The sequence below is a fragment of the Hylobates moloch genome, unplaced genomic scaffold (genome assembly GCF_009828535.3).
Source record: "Hylobates moloch isolate HMO894 unplaced genomic scaffold, HMol_V3 SCAFFOLD_19, whole genome shotgun sequence".
Lineage (NCBI taxonomy): Eukaryota > Metazoa > Chordata > Mammalia > Primates > Hylobatidae > Hylobates > Hylobates moloch.
In genome coordinates, this window is record NW_026652294.1 from 32,677 (window position 1) to 48,139 (window position 15,463).

Here is a 15,463-nt window from a genome sequence, read left to right on the forward strand (position 1 = left end):
CATGGGTAAGTGGCTTCTCTTGCTTAGCTAACAAATGTGCCGCTCAAAAACTTAGTTTTGCGGCAGCCTCATTTTCATTTTTTAATTTTGTGAATGAATTCTCCTATGAACAGCTATTGTGTTTTAAATTTTCTAATTTTTAAAAATCATGAATAGGTATTGGATTTTGACAAATGCTTTTTCTGCACATAATGTTATAATCATGTGAAATTTCTTTCCTCTCAATCTGCGTATCTTTAATTTCCATTATTTGTCTTATTATATTGGCAGAACTTGTAGTACTATGTGGAAAAGGAAAAAGAGGGAACATCCTTTCCACATCTTAGCAGGAAAGCTTCTAATTTCTCACCATTAAATATGGTGTTATATGGAGATTTTTGTAGATGAACTTCATGACTTGCATCTACAAAAGGAAGTTCTCTTCTATTCTCAGTTTACTGAGAGTTTTTTCTTTATAATTAATGAGTATGGGATTTCTTTAGATTCTTTTTCTGCATCTATTGATATGATCACGTATTTCTTCTTAATCTGTTAATATGATGGATTACATTAATTGGTTTATTAATGTTAAACCAGGCTTGCAGATGTGGAATAAATCCCTATTGGTTGTAGTATATAATTCTTTTTAGATATTGTTGGGTTCGATTTACTAATATTTTGTTGAGGAATATTGCATCTATTTTCATGAGCAATATTGGTCTGTAGATATTTTTTGGTAATTTCTTTTTTTTGGTTTGGCATTCTGATTATGCCCGTCTCATAGAAACAGGAAGTATTCTCTCTTGCTTTTCTCTTCTGGAATATATTGTAGAGAATTGGTATAATTTCTTCCTTAAATATTAGACAGAATTCACCCATAAACCCATCTAGGCCTGGTGGGTTTTGAAAGCTTATTAATTATTGATTCCACTTCTTTAATAGATATAGGTCTTTTCTGATTTGACTATTTATTCAGTGTGAGCTTTGGTAGATTGTATTTTTCAAAAAGTTCATTTATTTCATCTAGGTTATCAAGTATGTGGGCACAGAGTTATCTATAGTATTCCTTTACTATTTTTTTAGCATACACAAAATCTATAATTTTGTCATCTTTTTAATTCCTTGATACTTTTCCTTGCTCTGAAGTCTGGTCTGTCTGAAATTATTCTGGTTTTCTTTTGATAAGTGTTAGCATGGTATATCTTTCTCCATCCCTTTACTTTTAATCTATATGTCTTTATATTTACAATGGATTTCTTGTAGACTACATATAGTTGGGTGTTTTTTGTAATGTGTGCTGACAATCTCTTTTAATTGGTGTAACAACCCACTGATGTCTAAAGTGATTATTAGTACATTCGGATTGATGAATACTGTTTGTTATTATTTCATATTTGGTGCCCTGATTCTTTTTGCTCGTTTGTCTCCACACTTTTTTTCTGCCTTTTATGATTTCATTTGAGCATTTTGTATGATTCCATTTTCTTTCTTTTCTTAGCATATCAGTGATGGTGATCCTTTTTTTTTACTTTTTAAGTAGTTGTACTAGGGATTGCAATACATGTACAATTAATCCAAGTCAGCTTTTATTTACTTTTTTATGCTAATTTTTTATTAGAATGAAAGCTATAAATATAAATAAATTATATAGAGAAAATTTTTAATATATATTCCTATGTGTAGATTATACAAGTGATGTTTGAATACATTCTTGTTACTAAGAAACCACAACGAAGTATTTAGATTAAAAAGTAAAAGCCACTCTTCATATACGACTGGTGGTCTTTCTACTGTTCCAGTGATTTAATAAAATAATTTTTAATTGTTTTACCAAAATACTTTATTATTAAATAATAAGTTTTCATATTTATGGGGTACCTGTGATATTTTGATATATGTGTGTGTGATAAACAAATCAAATGTGTAATAAATCAAGTGTGTAATAAACAAATCAACATATTTAGGATACCCATCACTTCAAACATTCATAAATTCTATGTGTTGAGAATATTCAAAATCTTCTCTTTTAGCTATTTTTAAACGTACAATGTTATTGATAGCTATTGTCACCCTACGATTCTATCAAAAACTTACGCCTTTTCTCTAACTGCATGTCTGTACCCATCAACCAACCTCTCTTTATTCCCCCCTTCCCAGCTTCTGGTAACTATTCTACTCTCTAGCTCCATAAGATCCACTACTTTAGCTCTTACGTATGAGTGAGAACATGAAATATTTGTCTTTCTGTGTCTGGCTTATTTCTAAGTCCACTTTTAATTAACATTAAGTGTTTCATGGGTAGTGCAAATATGTTATGATGAAATATTTCTAATCCCCATCTCCTGTTCCCTGCATCATGATTGTCACTTACTCCACTTATTGATACCTCACTCCCCCCATCCTTGTTTGCATGGGTTCTGAGGAGGAGGAGTGTGGAATTCTTATCTTTGCTCATCTACAGGTAATGTGATCTTTTTCTTTGGTTCCTTTCAAGAGATTATCTTTGTTTTTTTTTTTTTTTTTTTCTGAAGTTTGCATCTGACATGCACAGGTGTAGTTTTTTGTTGTTGCTTTTTGTTGCAGGGCAGCATTTATCTTTGCTTGGTGTTCTCTGAGCTTTCTGGATCTGTGATTTGGTATCTGACATTAATTTGGGGGCTTTCTCAGTTGTTGCTCCAAATATTGTTTTTTCTGAATACTTTTTACATTATATAAAATTAAATTAAACATTCTTCAATTAGTGAGTTGTTTACAGTTGAGGGCTGTATTTAGAAAAGTTTTTAGAAACATTCCTGTACATGTCCGTTTTTGGACTTGTGCAACCACTTCTCTTAGGTATATTCCTACGAATGAAAGTGCTGGGTCATAGGGTTGGCATAGGTTTCTCTTTAGTAAACCTATGAATAATGATGCTGGGTGACTTTTCATATGTTTATTTTTTACTGGCTATTTGGGTAACTTGTTTCTTGAGATATGCTTGTTTAAATATTGCAATAAATGTGCAATTAATCCAAATCAATTTTCACTTTTGTAAGCTAAACTTTTTATTAGAATGAAAGCCGGTAATAAAACCTATATACGTAGTCTCGAGATGTGCTTCTTCAAATCATGCATTTGAAACTACGCATTTAAACAAGCACGTCTCAAGACTATGTATATAGCCTTTTTAAGGTTCTTTATATATAGTGTATATAGTCATTTTTTGAGTTCTTTGCATATTCTGATAACATTTTTGTTATAAATATGCATTAAAATATCTTCTCCCCTTTTTCAATGTGTCTACTTACTTTATTAATGTTCTCAGCGTATCACTTTCAAAAAATGATCCTTTGGGGATTTAAACTGGATTGCATGGATTCTACATGTTAATTTTCAGGAATTTTAAATTATAACAGTATTGGGTATTCCGCTTGGTGAACATGCAAAAAATCTCTATTTACTGAAATCTTCTTTAATTGACAGTAGATATTTTATACATTGACATCATATCCAAAGACTTCGTTAAGTTGTTGTTTTTATTGGTTTATTTGTAGATTGCCTAAGAATTTAGGCACACAATGTACTATTAGCAATAAAGATATATTTCGATCTTTCCAAAATTGTACCTTTTACTTCTTTGTGTTGCTTTATTGTATTTTCTAAGACCTTCAGTAAAATTTTGAATAGAAACAGTGCTAGTGGATATCTATGTGTTTTTTTCTAATCTGATTGATAAAATATTCAATAATGTATGACTGAGTGTGATGGTTTACAGTAGAATATTTGTAGGTACTTCATTAGACTAAGGAATTTCTCCTTTGTTTTTGACTTACTGAGAATTTTTACTATGAATAGCTGTTGAGTGTTTAGAATGATTTTAGCATCTATTGAGATATTCATATAGTTTTTCTTCAGTGTTCTGTCACCATGATGAATTATATAGCTTCGTCTTTTTACATTAAAGTAACCTTGCATTCCTGGAATATATTCTACTCAGTCATAATGAATTAGCGTACATACATGTTGATTGTATAATATATATTGACGCAGTCTTCAGCCACCCTGTTTTTGTCTCCAGGGGAAAGAGCCACTGTCACCTGCAGGGCCAGTCAGAGTGTTAGCAGCTGCTTAGCCTGGTACCAGCAGAAACCATGCATAGTCCTGTGGATGGATTTAATTTTCTCTCTTTTTAAAAATAATTTTAATGTCCATGTTCATGAGAAATATTGGTGTTTAATATCATATTTGTAATGTTCCTATCACTTTTTCGTACTGAGATTACCCTGAGATCATATAATAATTTTGGAAGTATTTTCCCTTTTCTATTATCTTGAAAGTTCACTTAATTTTGATATGGTATATTACTTAAACACTTGGTATAATTAACCAGTCCACCATATATGAGACAGGAGTTTATTCCAGATTCATCGTTACTGTGTCAAAAAAGTTGTCATAAAAATTTAATATCCTCCTTTTACCTTTTTACTTTCATAGTCACTGTAATGATTTCCCTCTTTTCCTTTCTGATAATATATTTTGTATCTTTTTCTCTCTCCCCTTATTTTGTCCCGCTTCTTGGATAGCCATAGGCTTCAATTCCTTTTTGGTGGCTGTTTGGTGCTGTGATATGTTGGTTATTCTGAGTATGAGACTATTCACAGTTTTTGTATGTAACGATTTGGAAACTGCTATGACATCAGCCTCCCTTTCATCAAACTGTGATCTGTTCAAGCACCATCTCCCAATCAATGCAGTTTCTCTGCTTGTTACTGAAACAATTCAGATAAGTACTACAGGATTTCAGTTTACATTTGGAATGTACCCTCTACAACTTGGAGGGAGTAAAGAAGATAAAATGATTAATAGGTATAAAGTGGGTTTGAATAAGAAAATATATTTAAGAAGGAAAGCATAGTCATTTCAGTTTAAACTAGCCTAGTAATTCTTCCAGAAGCGAGCCTAGTTTAATATCTCTCCATCATCATAAAAGTGTGGCACCTAACCAAATCTATGAAACCCACCAGCTCTCTGTGTTCACAACTGTAACGGCTGTTATTATAGTCCTTTCCTCTACATTGCAATCTTACCTGGTATGTTACTCAAAGCAACACTTAGAAAAAAAAATTCCAAATAGAGCTAACAAGACTTCTCTAAGTAAGGGATATGTAAACTAGCTTGATTGTGGTAATCATTTCACAATGTATGTGTGTATTGAAGTTGTACACCTTAAATATGTATATTTACTTCTCTAGAGGTGTCTGGACCATCATTTCTCCATCTCTAGAGAGAGCTATGGGTATGAAGAAGAGCAGAGCTTATAAATCTTCCAGGCGCTTTTACTCTCACTGTCTTCCACAATAACCACAACAGCCACAATCACACAAGTATTCTGCCTTTGACACAATTGACACAATTGTGGTTGTCCTTGTACCCATAATGCTGGGCCTAATTGGGTGTTGCTCTTTGCTAATTCTTACAGAGAATGAGAAGTGAGGTGGCTTCAGCGACCTCAGGAAAAAAAAAAAAGCCAGGTAGTAAAGGAAAGAATAATGTGAAATATAAATTTCTGGGCAACTCCTTATTTTGTCTGTTTCAACCATGCACCGAAGGAGATGTCTGAATGTTTTGGTGTCAGAAAGAGAGATGGGACCTCTCAACATGCTTGTACTAAATACCACCTAGTTGAGTCCAGGTAAATAGTATGGTGAGAAGAAGCAAGGGTTAAATTTTTTGACCACAGTGGAGGATTTCTACCCTCAGGCTGAGCCGATGGCCTTTTCTAGCCTGACCACTTGGGCAGGGGATGCTCAGTGCAGAGAAGAGGAGGCAGGTGGTCTCTGCAGCTGGAAGCCCAGCACTTGCCCCAGCTGCTTTGCATGTCCCTCCCAGGTGCCCTGCCCTGCTATCATATTAATGCCTGGATCAGAGCTCGGGGAAGAGCTGCTAGGTTAGTACCCAGAGGGAACCATGGAAGCCCCAGCTCAGCTTCTCTGCCTTCTGCTACTCTGGCTCCCAGGTGAGGGGAACACGTGATGGTTCTGCAATGTTGGTTAAACTCTCTCAATGTTGTGGGGTCCTAGGACCTGGGACCTCTGCTTAACAAGCACAAGAATTAAAGCTCAATGTAGACTAGTGGTCTTGGATGTTCTGGGAAGACAGTGGGTTTGATCTAGATTACATGAGTGACTGTTCCATTTTATTCCAATCTCAGGTACCACCGGACAAATTATATTGACACAGTCTCCAGCCACCCTGTCTTTGTCTCCAGGGGAAAGAGCCACTATCTCCTGCAGAGCCAGTCAGGGTGTTAGCAACTACTTAGCCTGGTACCAGCAGAAACCTGGGCAGGCTCCCACGCTCCTTATCCATAGTGCATCCACCAGGGCCACTGGCATCCCAGACAGGTTCAGTGGCACTGGGTCTGGGACAGAGTTCACTCTCACCATCAGCAGCCTGGAGCCTGAAGATGTTGGAGTTTATTACTGCTTTCAGCATAATAATGGGTGTCCCACAGTGATTCAACATGAAACAAAAACCTCCAGGAAACCATCAGTGTGTTTTGCTTACATCAGCTGTTTCCTTTATAGGCAGCTGCCATAGTGGCTGCTCAGTTTCAGCATTTCTGCCTCTATTTGGAAATTTTAGGGTTCTAAAACGTAACTCCATGATGAGATTTGGGCTCTGATTTCCAGAGTTTTTCTCAGACTTAGTTACACAGGTAGTTTCAGGAACCATTTCACTTCCAGTGGTATTAGATCAGACTTATATGAGTCAATGTCTTTAAAGATATACCTGGTCATGCACAGTGCAATAAGGCAACAACAACAACAACAGCAAAGAAGGAGAATTAGAACGAAAGAATTAAAACCATCACAATTGGCAAGTTAAAGAATTGTGTGCAGCGAAACTTCAAAAGAATATACAGAGAAAGTACTAGGGTTAATAAGGGAAATAGCAAGTCATTGGTTTCAGTTTCAATACAGAAATATCAATTTGGTTTCTATCTAACTGTGACAAATGATGAAAAATGATGAAACATCATTTATGATTGCATAAAAACATTAAATATTTAGGAAAGAATAAAAAAGTGTAAAATTTCTACACTGAAATATCCAGAATACCATTCAATGAAATAGAAGAAAACCTAAGGAAATGGAGGAGTATATTATGTCCAAGGATTGAAAGTTTTAGTATTATATGGATGTTAAGTCTTCACAAATTGATATGTTGATTCATTATAATTGAAATCAAAATTCTAAGAATTTTGTAATGGAAACGTATAAGCTGATTTTAAATTTTTTATGGGAATGTGAAGAGCATAGAACAAGCACAGCAATCCTGAAGAAGCACTGGAATAAAGTTTACGGTGCTCCATGCCAGGAATGTGCTACTGGTGTAAGTTCAGCCAAATTGTCCCGTGGAACAGAAGAGAATGTTCAGAGACACATCCACCCACATATCATTTACTTTTTAATTCCAAAGGTGATGCTGTAGAAAGTGTATGGACAGGACCTCTTTACAGAAAAGATCTAGTCTAACTTGTTATTCTTTTCTGTTGTGTTTAGTGTGTCGTATATCTTTTTAAGAAAATCGTTGGCTATATTTAGGTCATTAAAGATGTTTCTATGACATTTTCTAGAAGCTTTATTCTTTTCACTTTCATATTTAAGTCAATGATTCATTTAGCACTGATATCTATAAATGGTAAAATGTAAAGTTTAAAGTTCATTTCCTGGAGTTAACGGGAGGAGTGTCACAGTTTATCTACTAATAGATCTAATAGATCACAGTGTTAGAGGAACACGTAGAATGAGAGACCTCCTTACAACCCTCTTGGAGAATATAATCAGCAATGTTCACCTTTGCTAAAACAATCTGCATTCTACCCATATGTAAAATACTTTAATTCTCACCACCAAATCCCAAGTGTTATTCCATGAGTGTCAGGTTAAAGTCCAAGATAGCGTTATTTAAATCAAGTTCTGTTGTGAGTGAGTTCTCTTGTCCATGGTTCTTTGAATGCTGTTCCTTGAGTCCTGTTCTTTTTAATCTGAGGACCTGCAAACAATAGTGAGACAGGAATGGCACAACTGCTATAGACCCTCCCATCCAAAAAGAAGGCGGTAGTTAATATTCTTATAGTGTATAAGGCAGCTTCCCTCATGGGCCCTCCACTTGCAGTCTCTCTTTTTCTCTCTCCCTCTATCTTGCCCTCACTTGCTCTGTTTCAACCCATATTTCTTATTCCTTTAAGCTTCTTCATCAGAACAAACCCCAATAACGAGTCTTAAAAAGCATCTTCTATGTTAATCTCACTTCTCATTCCTCTTACAGGCAGTTTTAGCTAAATTTTCTTTATAAATCCTTTTCTATTTTTACTTTATTATGACATTTTCCTCTCTAGATTACACAGCATTATTATTCTCAAATATAGCAGGTATGGCTGCAGTGTTGAATTCTTTAAATTCTTTATTTATATTGTTCCACTGAAATCTAAATTCAAAAGTTCCTTTCATTTGGAAAATGTCCTGACAGTTGTGATCAATCTTCGATTGAACGTTTCCAGACTGAGGTTCATACCAGGAAAAGGGTTCTGTGTTCCGGCTGTTAGAGGGACCCCTGTTTACCAGGACCCTGGTTTAATGAATCATGCCCAGAGTGTCTCCATCTTGAAGTGAGTAGCTGAGCACCCAGAAGGCTGGGTGGGAGTCATACAGAATAAAAGGATTTACAACAAGCTTTAGTTTAACAGCATAGACAGTTGGCCAGTTTATAGTTGCTTGTGATTCTATCTTTCATAGATATTATGAAAGATGAGGGAGACTGTAGCACAATGTTACAAATAAAGTGTGAAATCACACCAAAAAGATGATCATGAGAAAGTAACAGATAGACAAATCTGAGGACAACCATGCATCACTGTCAACAGACTATATGCCGAGGACTTTGGGATTAGGCAAACTAAGGTCTAAACTCTGACTTCTTTTAGCTAATGTTTGAACTTAGGAAAGCTATTTAACATATCAACCAGGTGATCCTTTGGAGTGATTAAAAATATCTCACAGACATGATAGGAAGGATAGAGCAGATACTGTGCCTTTGGTATGGGCCCTAGGAACATAAGCTATGCTCTGTTAACAGTAGCTATTAATCAAAATTCTATGTGTTACTGCTATCATATAAATTGTGTGGCTTAATAAATTGAAATTAAATTGAAGTATAATTAATTTTAACTCTCGAGCCTGAGTATTAAAACAGGAACTACTGATGCTTAGGCAGTAAGCACTGTGAGTAAATCATTACAAAATTAAAGCATACTCATAAACATTGTAACAAAACATATCAAGGAGTTATTATAATTCTCCCAAGAGTTTAGAATCTCCATGTTTGAAAATTGCTGTAATAATGCAAAGCAACTTTCCACAGTATTAGAAGTAAAAACTAAGTTTAAATATTGTTATATTTGATAGAAAAGAACGTTATTCTCATATGAAGATTCAAATTATCAATTATTAGTGAGAAAAACAATTTAAAAATTATTTTTTCCTTGTATTGGAGGATCCAGCGATATGATAGAATGCATAAGCAGACATTTTGAATTATATGAAAGCTGATCTTGCTATTCATGTTACTATTATATTTTCAGAGTAATAAAACATTTTTGAGAAAATTCTCTTCCTGTTTTAAGAAGCAGCCCTGCATTTTTATTTTGCACTGGGGCTCACAAATTATGTAGTTGGTTCTGTTTTCCAGTAATACATATCAGATACCAGCGATGTTGAAGTTTGGAAACTTTCTAGAATGCTTTTTGTTTCATTAGCAAGAGTCCTCCACCTCCATGATTCCCTTTGCCTTCTAGAAGAAAAAAATGGGAAAAATAGAATTTTATTATTAAAAAAAACCCAGGAGAGGAACATCACTTTCCACTCAAACTGACTATACTAATCTAATTTCTCATTCTCTATCTCTTTTACACTCAGGTATACCTGTAATTTTCAGAGTTCCATTTTCAAAGACATTTTAAAAATGTGCATTTATGGTATAGAAAGAAAATCATTTTACGACTACCAGGTTCCATTGAAAAGTAATTAATACACTGTAGTCAAAATAAAATAAAAATTTTAATACATGAAAACAACTATCAGGATGTTATGAAATTATAGTTTAGTAGCACTAACAAGTGCATTAATGCAAAAGAAAAATAGGGCTCAGTAATCAGGGAACCAAGTGTGCATTGTAAAAGTGCAGCCTCTCTGACAGTGGGTTTCATCACAGGTAACAGAACAGGATGCTTGATGTAGGGAACAAAGGAAGGCAATTGTTGGCAATGTCAGGAATATTGCCATGGCGTCTACCACTGGTGGGTTACTGAGGATCAGAACCACAGAAGAGGTAACACTGAAGCCTGCAGAATAATGAGTCTTGTTGCAGAAATGCAAAGAAATAGAAAGATGATAAATGCACACCCAGGAGGTTACGTTAATTTTAAACTTCTGAGTGTGCCATTAAGTCCCCTGCATCTCCACAAAAATATTATATTTTCACAAAGAATTGATTTTCCTCAGTCTCTCCAAATATGATGCATTTGATTTATGTTTTTTACTTTGCTCCGTAATCAGATACCAGGGCAGAAGTGACACTCACGCAGTCTCTGGCATTCATGTCAGCGACTCCGGGAGACAAAGTCACCATCTCCTGAAAAGCCAGCCAAGACATTGGTGATGATATGAACTGGTACCAACAGAAACCAGGAGAAGCTGCTATTTTCATTATTCAAGAAGCTACTACTCTCGTTTCTGGAATCCCACCTTGATTCAGTGGCAGCGGGTGTGGAACAGATTTTACCCTCACAACTAATAACATAGAATCTGAGGATGCTGCATATTACTTCTGTCTATAACATGATAATTTCCCTCTCACAGTGATACACCCTGTTACCAAAACCTCCAAGTGCTCTCGGTGGGATTGCCTCAGCTGCTGCTGCAAATGTTCAGAATGTGGAACTGGGTGGCCCCGTGGTGTTTATAAGGCTTCTCCATGCCCATGCAACTCACTTCCTTTTTCTTTTTGTTTCTGTAGTTTCTGCTGCCCCCATGCTGTGCCTGACACACTTGATATGGCAAAAACCAGGACAGCCTTTCTCACATCGTCCAGCCACGCCAACAATTTCACTTCCAAGCAGAGGTAAATTCTCATGGCCAACTCCCTGTCTTTTGCCACACTCATCATTTCCACCTCCAAGAAAAACAAAACCAAAGACCAAAATGCATCTAGCTTACATTCCAAATAGTAGCATTAACGGAAATTGTCCCTCCCTATAAGCATTCTTACCCTCATCCACACAGTCATTGTGACTCTTCCTTAACCCACTGAGTGCTCACCAGTCCTCCTCAGTCCTCCCTCCAGTGATGGGGAAAAGCGAGTGATAGATATGAGAGCAACATGTAACCTGGGTGCAGACTCTTACTAATCAGGTTTGCCTCAGATTTCAAGTATTTATCTTTCTTTTATTTTCCATTTTTTCCTAATTATATTGATCAGTAAGAAGTCTCATTTCTTTTTTTTAAGATACTTGTTCTTTTAACACAATTCAATTCTATAATTCCAAATTTAAAGAGAAATCCTGTATGTCTTTGGCATGTGTTATATCTGGGCAAGTTTTGGGTTATCCCCTTCATGCCACTGCTCAAATCTTACCTGAAACCCCACATATTTTTCCAAAAACCTGAAAACTGTGTAGAGGTTGAGAAAATTAAATTTGGCAAATCACAATACTTGAGGAAACATATATCTTTTTATCTTCACTCTCTAATGTTCAGGTGATGCTGTTTAATTGAGCATTTGCTATTTAGAATCACTCCTCTGAAACTTGTGGGAAAACAGCACCAGCAAAGTAGTCTTCATGTTTTGACCTCATTATTCCCGGATTATGCTAGCCTTCATGCTATTGTTCTACTACAGCCACTACCTAAAGAAACCTCAGGTAGGATTGTTTCCTAATGAAATATTAAGATTTATCTGCAATTATCCCTAACTCTGCAAACTTAACTGACTTCTCAGGTTAGTATTTAATAGCCATCAAATAAGGAGTGGCTGAAATAATACTACCAAGGAAGGAAATAATTGGATCATAGAAATGAGGACTTTGTGGTTATTGCAAGGTGTAGACCAACAAAGGCCACTGCAAACAGTAATGATATGCACAATGATGAGCTTGTAGTTAAGAGCAATTTCTGTCTTAGATTTACTGTCATTGAACTGGGCTGGAATCCTGGAGAGAAGAGTAGATGAATGATAACCAAAAACATGATTCCGTATGTTAAGTTCTTTGGAAGACTCAATTTCAGAGATTTCTCCCACTTTCTGTAAGAGCAGACATCAAAGAATCTGATTCTGGAATCTCATTTTTTCTCTTACAGCTCTTTTCTACTCTAATCTCGTTTCCACTTCCAAGGACATACATTGATAAATATGGTCAACAGAATATTAAGGTGATGTCAATATTAGTGACTACCCTATAAGAGGGAACAGAAACATTCGTGTTTGTCAGCTTTTAGTCCTCACTTAAGCTTCTTTCTTGACTAATGTAATCGCTCCCCTTAATGTCTGGAGCAGACATCAATAAGAATAATAAATAGTATGTTTAGTCTCAAAGATGGTGAATACAGAAAGTGGTCAGAATGTGAACAAGACTATTAAGTATTTAGCTAAAAATAAAACTATTGAGTTTTGCAAATTCTTATCAAGTCTTCTCTAAGATTGAAACTCCAGGTATTAGTGAAAATCCTGTCCAGGAAATATTACATTATAATCCCTTTCTCTCTGCTCCCATCTACTTTAGGCTCATAATGACATAAAAGCAAATTTCCATCCTATGGGAATATGTAAACCCAGATTATTTCTTTTTGTATAAATGCTCTATCCCTTGCCTGTGTGCTGTTTTCTTACTGAGTCACTATCTTGCACCATGTACACAACCCCCAGTGGTTTATGATAGGATGAACCTATTGAAGCAGCTAGCAGAGACAAGGTTATTTATGGGGGTAACTGTGTACACTTGTTGGACATTCCCTGGGTCTCTCACACTGTTACTACAGCAGCATTATAAAAACATCATCTATCTCTCTATCTATCAATTGATCTATCTGTCCATCTGTCTCTTGTCTGTCTAATCTATCTCCACAAACACACATACATACTCACATTTGTGTGTGTGTGTGTGTGTATACAGAAGAAATGATAGAAGTTATTTATGTCTTATGTCCCAAACTTTAGAAAGGAGATGTAACATGTTAGCAATCTTTGAACACACTTGCTAGAATATAGAGTAAAATACACTGTTTCTGGTATATCAAACTGCAGTGGATAATCCTTTTGATTTCCAAACAGGGTATACAAATGTACCTTTCCACCAGCAATGTATAAGGGTTTCTGTTGTTCTACATCTCCACCAATACTTGGTATTGTAAAACTTTTTAATTTAAGCCTTTCTTCTACATGTGTAGTAGTATCACTCTATAATTATGATCTGTGTTTGTGGGATTATATATGGATTATATATGCTTGTAGGGCATTTGACCATCCTCTGGGTTAAAATTTCTGTCAAATTCTGCCCATTTTACTAATGTATTTTCTGATTTAGTTGAATTGATATGTATGAAAAAATATATATAACATATGCATGATATATGTCAGTGTGTATCTGCCTATCATCCACCCATCTATCTATCCATCAGTCAAGACAGACTGAATGTTGGTGCTCTGCCAAAATTCATATGTTGCAATCTTAATCCCAATATGTTGATCAGGATTGAGGCTTGGCAGGTAATTAGGCTGTTAGGGTAAAGCCCTCATGAATGGAATTAATGTCCTTATAAGAAGAAGCGAAGAGACCAGAGGGCTAGCTAGCTCTCTGCTCTTAGCCACATGAGGATGCAAGGAGAAGGCCCTCTACAAACCTGGAGTTGGGCTTCACCATACACCAGATTGGCTGGCATCTTGATCTTGAACTTCTCAGCTTCCAGAATTGAAAACATCTCTGCCGTTTAACCCTTTCCATCCCCAGTTTATGGTAGTCTGATATAGCATCCTGAACTAACATCTGTATGCATATTTATAAAATTATAGATATAGATAGAACCAGTATTTTTTTGCATTTGTCTCTGTCTCTGGCTTACCCTTTTACTCACTTAAGTCTGTAAATGGAAATTTGTTTTTCAGATTGTTTATTGTTATTGTAAAAATGCAACTTTTTTATTTTCTGTCCTGAAACTATATTTAATTTATTTATTAGTTCTAATATTTTTTGATAAGTTTTTTAAAATTTTTTATTTTGTTTTAAGTTCCAGGATATATGTACGGAAGTACAGGATGTGCAGGTTTGCTACACAGGTAAACCTGTGCCACGGTGGTTTGCTGCACCTATCAACCCATCACCTAGGTATTAAGCCTTATGTACATAAGCTATTTATCATGATGCTCTTCCCCTATCCCCCAGTGTGTGTTGTTCCCCTCCCTGTGTCCATGCGTTCTCATTGTTTAGCTCCCACTTATAAGTGAGGACATGAGATGTTTGGTTTTCTGTTCCTGTGTTAGTTTGCTGAAGACAATGGCTTCCAGCTCCATCCATGTCCCTGCAAAGGACATGATCTCATTACTTTGTATGGCTGTATAATATTCCATGGTATATGTACCACATTTTCTTTATCCAATCTATCATTGATGGGCATTTGGGTGGATTCCATGTCTTTGCTATTATGAATAGTGCTGCAATGAACATATATGAGCATGTATCTTTGTAATAGGATGATTTACATTCCTTTGGGTTTATACCCAGTAATTGGATTGCTGGGTCAAATGGTATTTCTGGTTCTAGGTCTTTGAGGAATTGCCACACTGCCTTCCACAATGCCTGAACTAACTTATATTCCAACAGTTTAAAAGTGTTTCTATTTCTCCACAGCTTCACCAGTGTCTGCTGTTTCTTGACTTTTTAATAATTGCTATTCTGACTGGCATGAGATGGTATCTCATCGGGGTTTTGATTTGCATTTATCTAATGATCAGTGATGCTGGGCTTTTCTTCATATATTTTTTGGCCACATATATTTTGAGAAGTGTCTGTTTATGTCATTTGCCCACTTTTAATGGAGTTGTTTGTTTTTTTCTTGTAAATTTGTTTAAATTCCTGGTAGATTCTGGATATTAGACCTTTGTCAGATGGATAGACTGCAAACATTTTCTCCCATTCTGTAGTTGTCTGTTCACTCTGACGATAGTTTCTTTTGCTGTACAGAAGCTCTTTAGTTTAATTAAGTCATATTTGTCAATTTTTGCTTTTGTTTCAATTGCTTTTGATGTTTTTGCCATGAAATATTTTTATCTGGGTATGCTGAAGAATAGTTTTCCTAAAAGTTAGTTATTAATAAACAAAGAGTTAGTGAGAGCACTAGAAGCAGAGAATCTATGTAAGAGTTTGTTCAAAGCAAGGTCTTAAATTTTAGTC

General features: G+C 35.6%; 1 gene segment (V, D, J or C); it reads left to right on the forward strand.

The window, feature by feature from the left end:
* The first annotated feature begins 5,911 nt into the window (after positions 1 to 5,911).
* Positions 5,912 to 6,558, forward strand: LOC131382035 (immunoglobulin kappa variable 3-11-like). The segment is given in 2 exon segments: positions 5,912 to 5,974; positions 6,170 to 6,558. Coding segments are annotated over 2 exon segments (438 nt in total).
* The last annotated feature ends 8,905 nt before the right edge of the window (positions 6,559 to 15,463 follow it).